General features: G+C 36.4%; 1 protein-coding gene across 1 annotated transcript in view; it reads right to left on the minus strand.

Annotated features, from left to right (window-relative positions):
* IMPG2 (interphotoreceptor matrix proteoglycan 2) overlaps positions 1–17,486 on the minus strand; it is a gene marked incomplete at both ends in the record, with an annotated part of 38,696 nt that overhangs the window by 333 nt on the left and 20,877 nt on the right. The window contains 8 exons of the mRNA XM_084232037.1: positions 231–429; positions 2,815–3,003; positions 5,038–5,248; positions 7,813–8,032; positions 8,671–9,926; positions 10,788–11,082; positions 14,346–14,431; positions 16,007–16,251. Of these exons, the coding sequence (XP_084088163.1) occupies positions 231–429; positions 2,815–3,003; positions 5,038–5,248; positions 7,813–8,032; positions 8,671–9,926; positions 10,788–11,082; positions 14,346–14,431; positions 16,007–16,251 (2,701 nt within the window). The remainder of the gene's footprint in view (positions 1–230; positions 430–2,814; positions 3,004–5,037; positions 5,249–7,812; positions 8,033–8,670; positions 9,927–10,787; positions 11,083–14,345; positions 14,432–16,006; positions 16,252–17,486) is intronic.

The raw sequence follows: 17,486 nt of genomic DNA on the forward strand, positions 1-17,486 counted from the left end.
TAATATTGGAAAATGAGCCAACCCTGAGCGGAGATTAAGGTACAGTTCAGAATGGTGTACCCTCTGCACACCACATAAACTGAGAGATATTCGGAGATCAAACTAATTATGAAATAATTTTCATCCTTTTTTGAAGCCCACATCTACACACACCCACACACAAACCCCCCCCACACACACACACACACACCCAGCAGTACAGAGCAGCAACAGGAAAGAAAGTTTTCTACCTCTCCGGAAAGCTCACTGTTCTCATACATTCGTCTGATCTCTTCCCTGCTCAGACCACTAATCATCTCTCCACCTGCAGGGCAGCAGAAAGGATGCAGAGGATAAGGGCCCTCGTACTGCTTGAGTCTGGCCATGTGACTTCCATACACAGTGTTGTACTTCACAGCATTTTCCACGGAGGACAGGCTATCAGGCTGCCTGCTGAACCACAAAAAGGAGAGTGTGGTTGATTTGGATTCTTTTTCAGATATTCAGCTACTTGAAAGACTACCTAGAGCAAGTTTTCTGCTGAGGAAGAAAAAGAGGACCTATATAGGGGCAGTAACTATAAAAAAAATTCACCTGATTCTCAAACAATATTTTTCAGGTGTAATCATTATTATCTGTGCAACAGTACCTGACACTCGATAAACGATGGGGAAATACATCTGCCAATAGACAGTAATTCATAAAACATATTCCCATCATTCCCAGAGGATACAAACCAAAAATTTGTGTGCAACCACACAGGGAATCTGACATAAACATAAACATATGGAGGACTGGATCTCCATCTAATTCAAGTCTACAAACACTTACTGAGGGCTGATTGTGTGTCTAAACTGTTTCAGTTGCTGATGGTGCAAAGAATTTGCTAGAACCCATCCTGAATGAGACTACAGTCTAATGCAAAGTCAGGCAGAATAAAAAGTATAAGAATGGTGACAGAAATGTGTCCTGGGTAATCTAGGAAGGGCTCCTTCTTAGCTAAGCCAGAGGATAAGGGAAGGTAAGCTAACCATGAATCAGGAGCTCTTATAGACTCTAGAAGCACAGAAACAAAGTACAATCAGGGATTATGATTACATAACCAAAAGGTCCTTGGATCCCTAGTCTAACGAGTAGGGCAGGTTCAACTTTCCCTATTAAAGAAATTATGCTTAAACTAAGCAGCTACCCAGATTTCTTTTTACTTCTTCATACCTTTATTCAAATTTTTTCATTTCTTTTACTCAAAATAATTGCTTTTGATAGTTAACTGGCTACCAATTCATTCCCAAATCCAATTTGAGAATTCTACTTGAAAATTTTATGACGTTTCCTACTCTTTCTAATTCCCTCTTTCTTTTATTTATAATCCAAAAGTTTGTTTTACTTTTATTAAGTTGACCTGTTTATTTTCTCTTTGTAGCACATATAAGTGAAATCAAATGGTATTTGTCTTTCTTTGTCTGTCTTATTTCACTAAGCATAATACCCTCTAGGTCCATCCATATTGAAACAAGTGGCAAGATTTCATCTTTTTACAGCTAAATAGTATTCCACTGTGTATATATACCACATCTTCTTTATCCATTCCTCAATCAATGGACACTTAGGTTGTTTCCAGGAGAACCAGATTTCATTTCTTGTCAGTCTTACCCAGATTTAAAATCTGGCTTACTACCATGAAATGAGCCAAAGGGGCACGAAGTAAGAGGTCCTCATACAAGAGCCTCACTTCCTCTCCATCACCCTTCCAACCTCTCTCTCACCATAAAACAGGAATCCTGGCCATATTCAATGATACCATTCCTTCAGTGTGTCCTGAAATTCACACATGCCTTCCTGAATTTGTATACACTCATTTAGTGAGGTAGAAAGCCCCTCCACCAGCTGCTATCTCCTCTTAAACTAAGCTTGATAAATCAGCCTGTCAGCCACGTATAACCAAAGTCACATGGGTGTAGAAGGAGAAAATGCTAAAGAGAAGCAGGGAAAGCATAAGCAATTTGCATCTAGTCTGCCAAACATCTGCCTAACTAAAATATAAAAAATATCATTAAAACTCCTTTTCCAGATTTTAAAACTTTATTTGCATTTATAAAAGCTTTATGTCACAATAACTAAAGTGATTTGAACAATAAAAAAAATGGCACTCTCATTAAACTGCTTCTTACACTTTGGACCACCACTGTCGTCCCACCCATAGGGAGAGGTAGAGGCAGCCTTCATTGTCAGTAATTCTTGACTCTCCAATATGAAGAGGGGAAGCACAGTCCCTTAAAATTGCTCCAAGTTCTTTCCATTTTACAAAGTTAAACAGATAAAAGAAGTAAAGTAAGAAGGCATTGCTTTTGGAGTGTGCAGTGCATAGTGGCAACACACGCCTCAATACAATTGGCCTGCTTGCTTCTCTTGCTCAGTTGTTCCTTTGGAAAACAGCTGAATTTCCTGTTGCCTTTCTGTCTTCTCCAGTGTTGCCTTATTTCTCAATTTCAGGCATACAGGTTTGTCAGGAATGCTTGCAGAAAAAGCAGAGCAAGGCACACTAACTAGCAGAGTCCAATCTGTGCCGTGGCCACCGCTCAATTCATTAAAATTTCTAAGACTCTCTCCAGGCAAAACAAATTCATTCCCTCCTCTAGGCCTCTTAGTATCTTATTAATCTTGCTTATTTTTTCCAAGTTGACATCCCTTGAGGACAGGGACCATCTTTTATTCAACTATACAACTCTGTTCCCTCTACCCATACCCTTGCCCAATATTTGGCATATGGTATACACCAAATGAATGAGTAAAAATAACATTTTATTCTATCAGAAAGCAATTTTCCTTATTTACCTGAAGCGCCTCTCTCTTTCTTTCATAATATACTGAGTTTGAAGAGTCTTGACAAAGAAGAAGATGACTGCAGACAAGATGAGGATCAATCCAGCCACAGAAGCCACCGTAATGCCTATCACTAGGGGCTCGGACACAAACTCCTCACAGTGTTCACCTCGGTACCACCAGTTCTCACCTACCCGGCATCTGTAACAAGAAGTGACCAAGTCCAAAAATGGAATCACTCTGCTGAAAGTAACAATTAATAGCAGAACCTTCAGTGGGACTGGGGAAGGTAAGAAATAGATATCAACCACATGCAGCTTCAGTAAAGAGGTAAATATACAGGTTAAATGATCACATTTAAAGTGATGCTTAAGCACTGTTTACAATAGCTAAGCTTTGGAAACAACCCAAATGCCCAAAAATAGATGACTGGATCAAGAAGATGTGGTACATATACACCATGGAATATTACTCAGCATTCAAAAAAGATAAACACATGCAATTTGCAGCAACATGGATGGCACTGGAAGGGATCATGCTCAGCGAAATAAGCCAAAAAGAAAAAGAAAAATACCGGATGGTCTCACTCAAAGCAGGAATCTAGAAAACTTAAATAAGGGACCAGGAAAATGAGTAACTCTTGTAAATCTTGTAAAGTGAAAATCAAAATCAACAAAAAACTATGAACCAGAGACACTCTATAGGGGGTGGGGGGCAGGGAGGGGAGGGATTGGGGTCAAAATAAGGGGGTTGCAATTGTATGGGGAATATAAAAATAAAATCTATTTTTAAAAAAGAAAAAAAGAAAAAAGAAAAATAAAGTGATGCTTAATGCCTAGCACAGTCCTCAATGACTAATTGTAAAATAAAAGAATGAATAAGCTTACAGAAAGTATTTCTATTTAACTTCATTATTTACGAATAATGAAAAAGAGGCCCAGGAAGGAAAGTGACTGACATGAGGTCTGGGCCCAAACTCCTCACATACCTTTACTACATTGCAGAGATTTGCCAAACCCCAAGAGCACAGGCTTATGTATAAATGCCTTCAGTCCCCAGAGTAGAAAGGAAATCACTGACTTTCAAAATAATAGTAATTTCTCTGGAAATTGAGAGACTGTCTTCCCCCTTAACTTTCAAGCTAAATTTTATACTTTTTCATTTAGAAGAATTTGGATCATTTTCATGTTTCCTCTGGTTTGGGATGTATGCCAATAGTTTCCTATTTTGACATTTGCAAATTGCTTATGCTTCCCCTGCTTCTCTTCAGCATTTTCTCCTTCTACACCCATGTGACTGGTTATATGTGGCTGACAGGCTGATTTATCAAGCTTTGTTTAAGAGGAGACAGCAGGGAAGGATACTCTACTCCTCTGGCTACTATCTATTCACTGATTCTACCTTTAAAAAAAAATGTACATAACACATATTTGTTACATATAATGCAACTGCTATATTTTTGAATAGTCAGTAGGCCCAAATGTAGCCCAACACCATTAAGAACATAATCCAAGTAGAACAATAAAACTCCTTTGTTTTCACTGTCAGGTATAAAGTGTTGGATCTTATTCTTAATTAAGCCTATTATGAGCACCAAAGTCTATGACCACTAAGAACCATAAAACAAAGATCTCCACCTGCTCAAAGGACTCTCAGTAGGACACAATTAAGCACTGTTTTTCTTACAACTCCCTAAGAGCATAAAATAAAATAACCAATTGATTGATTGGTCTATTAAATGGTCCAGTCTTCACATGAGACCCACAAATGGTTTCAGACTTTCAATATTTTGATGACAATTTTTCCATTTCACTCTGATACAAAAGTGATACACACTCAGTGGAAATATTTTGAATTTGGATTTCGAACTAAAGCAGTCTTTTCTTTAATTTCAGTACAGTATTCAATAAATCACATGAGATAGTCAACATGTTATTATAAAATAGGCTTCATTTGGATGATGTTGCCCAGCTGTAGGCTCATGTTAAGTGTTCTGAGCAGGTTAAGACATTTAGTATGTCACATATGTTAAATATCTATATTTGACTTAACAATATTTTCAATTTAAGAGAGATTTATTAGGATGATATTGTAAGTTGAGGAAGAGCTATATTTTCAGATATAACTTCTATAAAATATAATCTATGATTTTCCTAAAATCATATGTGTGGACCCCTTTTTTCCACTGGAAGTATCTATAATCTTGTGAAGCCAAAATTCTTAACTACAACATACCTACAAAAGGCCCCATGTCCAGGCATAATATCACACTTCCCATCATTCAAGCAGAAATCATGCTGTAGGTCACAGAGACTCTGACAGGGCAGTTCTTCCACACTCAGGTATCCAGGGTGGCATCTGCACTCTGCTTCTCCACTCCAGGGGTTGACCAAACACTCAGAAAATTCATTGCATGCTTGAAACTTGCAAGGGTTGGCTTGATTACCTAAATATCAAACAAACTGGAGTGTGAGGCAAAGAAAGGCAAAATACAGAAATTGGGATTCCTTCATGGACTGGCACTTCCAGAACCATAAAATACACCATCACCACCTGTACCACCCCAAAAAAAAAAATCTGACTCATTCTTGATTGATGAGTTTCTATCAGATAGGCATAAAACCCAATGACCTGGGTAAGACTCTGCATGTCCTATCTAGATAGCATGTATAAACTTTAAAATCCATGTCATGCAATTGGAGAACCAAATGAAACACAGTTTTCATATACCATTCATGTCCACCAACTCTGTCCTGCTGCAGTCCACCTCTACCCTGCACACATGATGCTACACGCCTTGACCCATGCCGAGAACAAGAGGTAGGGAGACAGAGCGCAGAGCCCAGGGAGGGAGGAGAGTATCCATTAAGAGCTGACTAAGAACATTCAAGATTTGTGAAAGTTAATGTCAGAAAAACAAGAGTCCTACACACTCTCAGGTCATTCCCAACAATATTGGACTTTAGTAACTACACTTCCCATCAAAGGAATGAGAGGAAAATGACAATTTTTTAAAGTTAATTAGAACAAAAACACATCAAAAGTTATACAGGACACTGAAATATGGGCCCTACATCCTCCTTCTCTGTATGTCCTTCACTGGTCAGTGCCAATCTGTGAATGGCAAATGGGCAAATGGTGACTAGGGCTTACTTCCAAAGAGTTTGAAAGTAAACAGTACTGGAAAAAATATGAAGATAGACATTTTTACCTTACCTCCTCAAAAACACTGTCCTCTGATTTGTGGATTGGGGAAATAGAACAAACTTTGAGAATCCAACATGTTTCTTTGCATCCAAATGCAAAGACAAACAGTAGTTCATGTCATTCATTCTCAGTATTTTTAAGCACCTTCTATGTATGACATGGTGTTAGTTTTTGGCTAGAAAATGGTTAATAAAAGAGATATAATCTCAGTTCTTAGGGACACCTCAACTAAGAAAAATATGCCTTAAGCAACTATGTGCATAATTTAGTACATTATGAATTTATAAGTTCAATAGCAAGAACAAATATGATGTTGCAAAAAGAGAATAAAAGGAGAGACCAATCTAGATTAGGGGTAAGTCAGTGAATGTCTTGAATAACAGATATTTGAACTGAGGCATCAAAACTGAGCAGAAATCAGCCAAAAAGACACAGTTTCCAGCAAATGGGACATTACACACAAAGACTTTAAGGTAAGAAAAGTATTTTGAGCCTGAGGTACTAAAGAAAGAGCATTTGAGGGCCTCTCCTGGTGGCACAGCGGTTGAGTGTTGGGTTGCGAGGCTGTGCGCAGCCTCTGCAGCACCAGTTCGATCTCTGGCCACCGGCGAGGGTCCCACAAAAAAAAAAAAGAAAGAAAGAGCATCTGACTAAAACATTGCGAAAAAAAGAAGTTAATTTCATTGGATGATATTGGGGAAGATAAGGGACAAGCTTTGTGGCTTGTGAACCAGGCAGCCATTGAAGTATTTCAAGGAGGGAAGTGAGAAAATTTGACTGATGTTTTAGAAAGTGCCAGTAGAAATAGACAGAAGCACATAGGTTTCAGATATATTTAGAATTTAGACTCAGTATGTTTGGTGAGTGGCTGAAAACTAAGGTATCATAATGAATTGCAGGGTTAAGTAGATGAATGGATTCAGCTTCCATATATCAAATGGAGATGTTAAAAGAAGGAGTATTTTTTTAAATTAATGAATTTATTTTTAAGTGAGGTAATATTGGGGTACCCCCAGTAGGTATTACCACCACAGCGCACCCACCACTCACTCACCCATATTCTCCCACCAAAGAGCATTGTGCTTCCTTCCCTCTTTGTTCTTACTCCTCCTCTACCCCCTGGAGTCTCCATTCTGTAGTCAGCTATTAAGGGTTAGATTTTCAACTTGTCATTATCTGACTATTAATTTACTTACTTTTTAAGTAAAGTATTTGTCTTTCTCCAAGAAGGAGAAAACTTAAAGGTAGGGAGATATGGAAAACAAGAGCTTCCTCTTAGACATCTTATATTTAATATACATAGAATATATTCAAGTTGAGATTTTCAAGTATGTAGTTGTTTATTGAATGTACAGCTCAGATGATGTCTGATATACATAGAAAATATATTGGTATTTATATAACTTAAAATAATGGGAATAGGTAAAACAAATTAGGAAAGTAATATAGAAGGGAAAAGAGTTCACATCTATTGGTTCTGGCAACACAGATGTGGCAGGAACAGATCTAATGAATTAGTAAAAGAGAGATCCACATAGAAGAGTAGGTAGGAAGGGGACTAGGAGGTAAACAAGATTACATATGTGGACAACCCTTTTGAACAGAGAATGACATTGATGTCCTTTGAAGATATATTTTACTTATTATCAAGATGTAGAAAACTTGCCTGACATAGTACTCTTTTCCCCACACATATTGTATTCATATATTCACCTTGACTCACTGAAGAAGAAAACACACGAACAGTGAATTCAGTGAAACTGGATTCCACAAAGAAGTCACCATAATACTCAATATAATTACCTGATTCTACATCAAGGGAGTATTTATCAATAGCCAAGTTCATGGTTTGATAGGCTGTGGTGCAAAAGTCTTCCAGAATCATATATACAGCATTGTTGACATTAGGAGGTATAGAGTTGGCAAACTTCATTCGACTGTTCACCACAATACTGCCGTTTCTGAAGTTCAGGATTTCTAAATTCTGGAACCCTGTGAGATTTGACTGCAGATAGGGAACCAGCTGCAATACATGAAATGTGAGCAGTTTATTGACAAATTTTACATGCTGTTAAATTAAAAAAAAAAAAAAACCCTCCTCAAACAAGATTGAGTTCCTCCCCTATTTTCCCAAATTGGACACTATATTATTCAAACTGCTCATCAAAAGTATAAATTGCAAATTATTTGAGAGTCATAAGATTCTTATAGTGATATTTATGAATCCCATTGAACTCACAGTTTTAGATACCCAAAGTGTTTACCATCTATTTCACCAAAAAATCACAACAGCAAAGGCATCTAGTTACTTACAAAATATTGGCTCACAGTAAAATGTGAGAAGAAATCTTAAACTTGCTTCAGTCCCCAAATTCATAGAATACTATCTTTAGTATCTAAGTTATCACATCACCCTCATTCCACCTTTGTGTTTTCCATTTCTTATATCTGTGTGGTTACTGTTTTCCTAACAAATCTATACCATGACACTATTTAGAGATAAGATAGAGAATGAAAGTTCATTTGTAGATAAGATAAGATAAGGAATACAAATTCATGTAGACCATGCTTTCCTTGGTTCAGATCTTATATGTTTGGGGCAAATAGAGGTGCTTCATACACGATTGTTCACTAACACTCAAATTTACTTCTTGTGCTTACCAATTCTAAGAATCTTTGCTCCAGGACTTTATATCCCAAGGAGTTTTTGTTAAATAGATCTTCTGAAAACACCATGTTAGTCACTCGAAGGCTGAAGAAAACTACCAAAGTTCCTGGGGCCTGGGTATAGCTTGAATCACCTACTTTTGTAGGCTGAGTCATAATAGTCATCTCTGAGGAGTGAACATTTGTAGACATATCCACATAACTACCAACCTTGCCATTTTCCTCATGGATTATCTCTGACTGATAATAATCTGTGCCAGCCTGGTCTAGTTCTAATGAAATATCCTGTACGCCCATAATTACTTCATCTTCTTGCAGAACAGAGCCTGTGGTTGGGGGCAATTTGGTAGACTGTGTAGCTTTCAAACTGAGATCGTCAATATTCTGTAGTGTTCCTGCCAATGTATCTCTGGACAATTTCCCTGGGGAAGAAGTTCGTGCCCAAACTACATCGGATTCTGGCAATGTGGTCCACAGAGGTCGCATATCTGGCTTCTCTATTGAAGCCTTGCTATGAAACCATTCACGGCTGAATGGCTCTGTAGTTTCCTTTAAAAAAGCTTCTTCTTGATGTGATTTATCAGAAGCAGCAGAAATTGCTATAGATGGCTGTAGAAAAGGTGCTCTGGTAACTGAATAATAATAATCATTGTCCGGTATCTCTGGTAGATGCTTGGAGAGAATTAGAGATGCAGACTGTGCTGTGGTCTCTGCAACAAGTTCTTTTTCTGTGGTGTTTGTGGAACTGTTAAAATGCCCATACTTTGAATGCTCAGTACTTTGGCCCATGGAATCTATTTTGTCATCTATAAGAAGTTTCTTATCTACATCTTCAGGTGGCAAAAGTGAATCCTCATCTTCAAGCCATGACTTGGACAGTGGTTTAGTGCTCTTCCCTAATGAAGTCTTGCTCCATGGCCAAGTAATCAGATCCACCTTATGGCCAGACCCTGAACCTAAACCACTGTCAAATATGAACTCTTTTTCCACAGATGTGTCTGGCATCAAACTACTCATTTCTAATTGATTTTTTATTTTGGAAGCTAGAGAGTCCAAGCCAAAAGTTGTAGTTATTTCTTTAGTAATAAGATCTAATGTGACAGAGGAGGCCAGATACGGTGGGGATGTCAAAAACACATCAGAGTCTTCAATGGGTGGTACTGTTTCTTTTGGCACAAGATGAGTTAATGGATTTAAAGGCAATGGATCAATAGAAAGAAAATCTTCTGACACTTCCACTTTAGTTAATCCTAAAAATAAAATTTTCCATCAATTAATCTACAGAGTTCCCAAAATTTATTCCTAGTTATCCTAATAAAGCCATCTAATTGCTTCTCCCCATAGAGTCAAGAGACAATTGTTGACTTTGTTGACTTTTACTTTGCTATATCCAGTCAACAGCAAGTAGGTCTGATCTTGTTTCTGTGATGTGGCACATCATTAATGAATATACTTCCTCTCTCTGAGTATCTTGGCTATTAAAATAATTCATCTTTAAACAAACACTTGATTTTTTTAATCCACAAAAATAAAGAACTACTGTTAGTCACATTAAGAACAAAGACTGAATCTAGTAGACACTTAGAGGGAAAATTGCCTAGGAAATTTTGTCTTTGAATTACCATTTCTTTGTTATGTGTATTTATTATTTATACCTTTGTTCATTTTTCTCTTTCACATATATACTCCATCCCTAAGTCACATTGATTTTTTTCCTACACAGCTACATCTTGATCAATACTTGACCTTCACAATTAACCTATTAAAAACTACCAGAGTAATCTTTGTTTATACTCCAATATACAAGTAACTAAAGCAGTTCTTTAGTAGTAATTTACCTGAATTATATATTCTTCAGTAGGACCTTCAAAATATTTATAAATTATCTCCACCCCACCTACCAAGTTCATTTCTTATTACTTACCTAACTGGACCCTCCATTCCAACTAACTAAATTTGAGTGTTCACTTTCTCACACAACTTTCCCAATGCATTTCATCCTAATGCATGCTACCATGCTTTTTGACTAATACTGCCTTTTTACTCTCTTCAAAACTCTTGCCATTTGATACAAGAGTAAAGACATAAATAAAATGATTGGAATTTCTTACCATTTTCTAATGAGTAAGATCCAGAAGTCCTTTCCTCAGAAGGCACAGGCAAGCCAGTGTGAGGCTCTGCTGGGGTGACAGAATGAAGAGTCAAACTGCTCGCCTCTAAAACCTCTGGAGATGAACTGAGGCTTAGCTTTGAGGGAAAGGTTAATTTGGGTATAGACACTAAATCATCCACAGGGCTTTCTAACCCGAGTTTCCTGTCAGTGGTTAAAGGAGGACCAGAGCTGAAATCAAGTGGTGAAATATTGCTGATGTTGGATTCATCTGCTGAGGGCCATTCAGTATTATCCTAGGGAGAAGGGGGGGGAAAGGTTAAGTCATATCATAGATAAAAGAAATAAATTAAAATGATTTCAAACACCACCTATTCATCTATTTTCCAGATTTTCTAGGGATAATGAAGCAATGTAATCTTGGGGGAGAGGAACATGGGCTCTAGACTCAAACAGATCCATAATCAAATCCCATATTAAAAAATCTTTTGTTATTCTCTGCTTACTTCAATATCCTTATTTTCACTCCCTTAACCCTAAACATGCTGCCATTTAAGTGATCTATTACTATTAATATCCTCGCTAAACCATGTTTTGTAGTGCAATACACTTAAAATATAAAAAAAGAAATTTTAAATAATTTCTGTCAAAAATTACATAATTTGTAATGAATTACAAATGAAGAGTAAAGAGTGAGAATCAATTAAATCATCAACAATAACATGAATCCAAAAAGGTCTCTCTGGTTAAATTTAATTAGAAATAAAGTGCAGGGGTCTCCCTGGTGGCCTTCGGGTTAAGTCTAAGGGCTATCACCATGACAGCATGAGTTCAATCCCCGGCCAGAGAGCTAACCCAGATGGGGCAGCAGACCTCTCCTGTCTCACCCACTGTTCCCTTTAGCAGTGTATTTCAGTAGATCTGCCTGTTCTGCTCCCACTCTGTCTCTGGTGAATCCTCTCACTTCCCACACCTCTGGCCTACACCCCAGATCTTCTATATAAATATAAAAAAAAACTTTTAAAAAATGAAAAGAAATAAAGAGTGTAGAAGGGAAAGAAGGAGGTGATGAAATGTAGATGATTTCTGGCTATGTGACTTTGCTCAAAAAAAAAAAAAGGAATAGAAGACATATTTAGAGGTTAGATTCACTTCTGCTAATGCCAGTTCAATGGTTTGCTAGTGCTAATAAAGCATAATACTGTGCAGCAAGGGATTTTCCAAATCAGGATGCCAAAAGCTGTCAAGTTCAATATCTCAACATTCCTACCTCTAACATAATCTGTAATAACTGTACAATTGAGGCTACTACAAGGAGGTTGGGGTGGGGACAAAGGGTAAAGGACCCCCATGATGAAGAACTGTGGGTGCTTTGGTGGTGGATGTGGTGTGGTGACATACATCTGTGGAAGAGTGACCCTTTTCCCCTAAATAATGTACAGTGTTGTAAACAAATGTTACCTCAACAAAAATATATACAATAATAAATAAAACAAATTCTAAAAATCAAATTTGTTTTAAAAAATACTCACTTCTACAAAAGAACAAATTCTTTCTAACGGTGTGCCAGAGGAGGAAGGGGTTGGGGAAAGGAGGAGAAGAAAGTAAAGAAGCAATACAAAGTCCTTCTAATTAATAATTTTGTTCATGTCTCTTCATTACCCATTAGCATTCCAATGACTCCTCAAATAGTTAATTTCCTACAGCTATCACTAATCAAAAATAAAGGACTTGGCTTAAACACAAATGAAACTACAGAAGAAGTCAGCCCGGCTAGTCAGTGCTTGCCATCAATAAAGGGGCAGCCTCTTTCAGCCAACCTCCAGCCACTTTCTACAACAAAGGAATGTGAAATTAATGATACCAGATCTTCCTGTTCTTTACAATAAAAAAGTTGGAGATCTTTATATTCATGCCAAAATCTACTAATCTATAAATTTGGCCCCAAAGTACATGCCATAGCTCTATCTAACTAACTGGTTTCTGGTTTGCAAACATTGACTGTATAGAAACTCCTGTCTTTACAAATCATTCTAAAATATCATCTCAGATCTTCTAGGGTTATAGAAGTCTGAAGTTGAATGGGGTTAGAAGAAACTAGTGATGCCATGTTCTTATGAATCACCATTCCCTCCCAGTGCACCCTCCACAGACTTCAACGATAGCATCATCTAATTTGTGCAAAAGTCTGTGTACTACTACCAGACTGGAAATTTCTTGTAGACAAGTCCACACCTTATTTGTCTTAGTTTCCCCAGCACTTGGCACATGAAAAACACAAAATAAATATTTGTGAATGAATAAATAAATGCCAAATGAATGTAATCTCTGATGTCAAACCCCCTCTAACCTTTTTTCTTCAATATGAAAATTGGTGATTATTTCTATGATTACACATTTCAATCTGAGTTACTATATAATTGAGTAAAAGAAATTGTTGCATATATTAATGCTTAAGTAAAATTCAAGTATTTCAATTTCATTAACAGGAGTTTATTTTGTCATATGAGACAGAAAAGAAGTGCTGCAAGTTTAGAAGGACTGGAGAATAAAGAAGGGAGTTCCCCCAGCTGTGTCTATGTGATAATAAAAGAATCATGTATTCATTGTGGACAGGTAAGTCTGTCGTGGAGTTGTGATTGTAGTGGTAGTTGTCATTGTTACTGTTTTTTTAACTGTACTTGAGGAAGTCACTTTCTTTTCTAGTGAATGCCTTCCTACAGGTGAAGTGGCAAGTGAAGGTTTGGAGGGAGTAGGGAGTACCCTGGAAGTTAGATGGTAGGAACGAAGAGTAAAATTCAATATGGTATTAATCAAAAGGAAATTGGAAGGGGTGGAAGCAAGGGTAGAGGCAACAATGGGCAGTGTAATTGCACTAAAACTTTGGTGGTGGATAAGCAAAGCTTCTATACATACAAAGGAATGAAATTGTGCCCCCCAAACTATATAGTTTGTAAATGAATGGTAAATCCATAAAATTTGATTTAAATTTTTTAAAAAGTTCTTTCTATGCTATTTCTGTACAAATGAGAAGGTTTTCAGCTCAGGTTAAAAGGAGCCTGCATGATATTTGACAGCCAGCCATATTTTCAGTTTTCCTTCTCCCCTTTCCATATATACATGATCCTATATGCTTAGGACTCTAAATTTGCTCTTCAATACAATCCCAGGGAACAAAAACCTATATTATGTACCCATGTTCATCAATTTATAGTCTTGGCTATAAAAACTATTGCTTGGTCACTTTTAGAAAACAACACAGTGAGGACTTATAGTTAATTATCATCAAACAAGTACAGACCATAAATATGTTTTTTACCATGTGTGGAGTTTGCTAACACCAAATGTGTGGACTTCATTTAATCACTGCAGAAGGTTTAAATTTTTTAAATGAATTTTTGGAACCCATGAGTTGACAACTATGAATAATGTTCCAGGGATGATGTAAGAGAATATTTGAAATCAGAAATATTCTGATTTCATGATGCCAAAGTAAGCAGGTAAGGGTACAAAAAAAGCAAATGTTGAGTGCCTGGTTCAAGGCATAAAACATACAAACCAGAATAGATGGTGGAGTTGTCTGAAGACTCGAGCTTTGGGTGTTCCAAACTCGCTCTTCAGTTTGAGGAAGTAAAGCTCCTTTCACTAAATAAAGAACAATATTAAAGAACATTTTTTAGCTGAAACACTATTGTACTTGAGGTTCAAGTACAACTGAAAACTAAATCCTCCTTCTCTACAGTTTAGATGTTAGCAAAACAGAGTGAGGAGACTTGCTTAGAAAACACAGATATTTTACTTAGATTAGCACAATGTGTCTGAATTATAAGATTTCAGCATAAATATTTGTTCCATTATCACATCTAGGACATTCCTATATTATTTCTTTTCCTATGACAAGTCAGAATTACTCTTCCCAAGATTTCTATGAAGCCATTATTTGTAACCTAACTTTTTGCATTTTAAATTAAAAAATTGAACTGACATTTCAACTCATTTGGTTGATATTAAGTTTGGAGAAAATTATACAAAGTGATTTCCTTTTTGGCAGAAGTGCCTTTGAAAAATTGGTTAGGGCACCAAAAAATTTATCACTATAGCAATATTAAAGAACAATGAGATAATAGATTGCATAATTTAATTCAACAAATAATTGCTGTATCTTTGCTAGTTACTATAGACTTTGCCTAAATTATGGCTATAGCATTAATAAAGGCAAACTTCTATGGAAATATTCCCTATGACAGAGAGACAAACACAAACATAAACTATGAAGGAATATAATGTATGGGAACATAGACAGGGAAGAAATTGATTTTACCTGGAAGGGGGAGGGAATTAATAAAAGGAAGGAGAGTGATCTGCTATATGCTCCAAAAGTAGAAGGAAGATCTCTCTCTCTATTGACCTGTTCAATGGCCTAACAAAGAAGGATCAATCAGAAACCAAAAATCCTATTTTGGTTTACTTTTTTTTTTTTTTTTCAAAAACTCTTTCCAACAATGTATACAATTACCTTGAAGAAAAACAAGTGAAAATGATAGAAGAGAACTCAGGAAAGTAAATCAATAAGGTACAAGAAAGTTCAAAAAACATATTCATAAGCTCAGAAATAAAATTAACAAGGCAAAGTTAGAAATTGAAGCTTCAAATCAGAAAATCACATAGACTCCAAATTGAAAAGAAATAAGTAAAACTTTCATTATTTTCAGATGACATGGTAATACACAAAAACCCATAAAGACTCCACTAAAAAGCTCTTAGAAACAATAAATCATTACAATGAAGAAACAATAAATCATTACATTCATTACATTACAGGTTACATACTCAATACATAAAAATCAGTGCAATCCTATACAAAACAACAAACTAAAAAAGAAAGAAGTCAAGGAAACAATCCCATTTACAATTGCTTCAAAAAGAACTTTCTGTACTTGGCTCCTATTTTTTCTAAATTACTTACAAATTCCATACTGTTCTCCATTTTCCCCACTCTTTTTGTCTTTTGGTCTATACATATGTCAAAGCCCCTGATTAACCTATCCAAAATAGCTGCATGACTAAAGTTCCATTCATGTCATGATGCCTCGCGTGTCAAGCAGTCTAGAGAACACTCAGCAGAGAACACTCAGCAACACATATACTTAGGGAAATCAGTGTTCATACTGGAAAAGAACTAAAACTAAACAAGCATTTCATGATGGGTATCAAACTCACCATCAATAAGTTGAAGGGAATCAGGATCCAGATGCAAGGAAGAGTTCCCCATCAAAAAATTCTGGTGCAGCGTCTCGGCAATATAATCTCTGAAGTTACTAATTGTATAAACAACAGTGGGCTTATCATCCAATTCCACAAGACCATGGTTTTCCACCTTGTTGGAGTGAAGGCTAATTAGGTCCCAGGTGGTATTGCTGATGGCTTCACCATTGAAGGTAACTGTGTAATGAACTTCTATGCCACTATGGAGGAAAAGAGGACATATTAGGCACTGCCAAGGAATCACAAAAAAAGGAGCTTTGAACCCATGGAGGACAACATTAGACAAGAGGAAGAGTCTCCAAAAGCATGGATTTCATCACCATTCTTCTAGACTTCGGGCCATTTTTTGCCATTCCCCCACATCCCCCAGAAAACAGAGGTTCACAGAGCTAAGAAATTGGAGAGTTCTAGGAATACCACAGAGCAATTCTGCAGAATACTCAAGCATCTTCTTCACCTACATTTTTACCCTATCTTTTTACCATCAAAACCAACAGCTTCTCTCTACTATTAACCTGCTTCCTACTTCTCCACTGATATTAAAAAAAAAAAAGGAAAAGAACTTGTAATTCCACCCAACAATGGGTGGTCTTCTCTTTATTTTGTTTATTGTTGTTGTTGGATGAATTTTGTGCTCCACAACAGGCAGTGATGTAGTGAAGTTTAATTACTGTGAACTAAAACAAAGGTATTATTGTGGACATAAAATATAAAAACCTTGAGAATAAAGCAAACTGATGATTTGTGATTTTTTTAAAATATCATAATAGGATATTTTCTAATAGGACAGTTATCTAAGTCTTTCAGGAGACATACTTTTGTTTGGTAGCCCAGACAATTTACAGACCTATAAAATTTAATAGCAAATTGTAAAAACATACTAAGAAGTGATTTTTTTGTCTGGTAGGAATAACTCCAAATTTACAAATTTACTACATTTTAGGGCATTAACCAATTCTGTGTCAAATTGAGCAGTCCTTTTCCAATCAACTACATAAATTTCTGTTTTTCAAATGTTCTACAAACTAATTCATTTTTTTTTACAGATTCCCTCATCAATGAGTTGACTAAACCTTGACAACCACTAACAAATAACTTTATCTGGAAATGGGATTTTTTTGCTGTCTACTTTTCTATGAGCAAACAAAGAGAAGATTTCTTAGAATAAATAACAGAGTGAAAATAAAAGAAGTAGAAGTTGATGTGTCATTTTGGAGAAATAATATCAAAATATAAAACTTTAAAGCAAACAGGAATACTTTTAGATGTTAATTCAGATGTTTCCAACAACTAGAAGCTAACAATTTGTAAGTGTTTACCATGTGATAGATTTCACATGAACATTTATTATCTTCGGATTATGGTTAAGATATAGAACTTAAAGCAGGGCCCTCCCCAGTGGTGCAGCTGGGTAAGCACAGCCCTGTGAAGCTTT

The sequence above is a fragment of the Talpa europaea genome, assembly GCF_964194135.1.
Source record: "Talpa europaea genome assembly, chromosome: 4".
Lineage (NCBI taxonomy): Eukaryota > Metazoa > Chordata > Mammalia > Eulipotyphla > Talpidae > Talpa > Talpa europaea.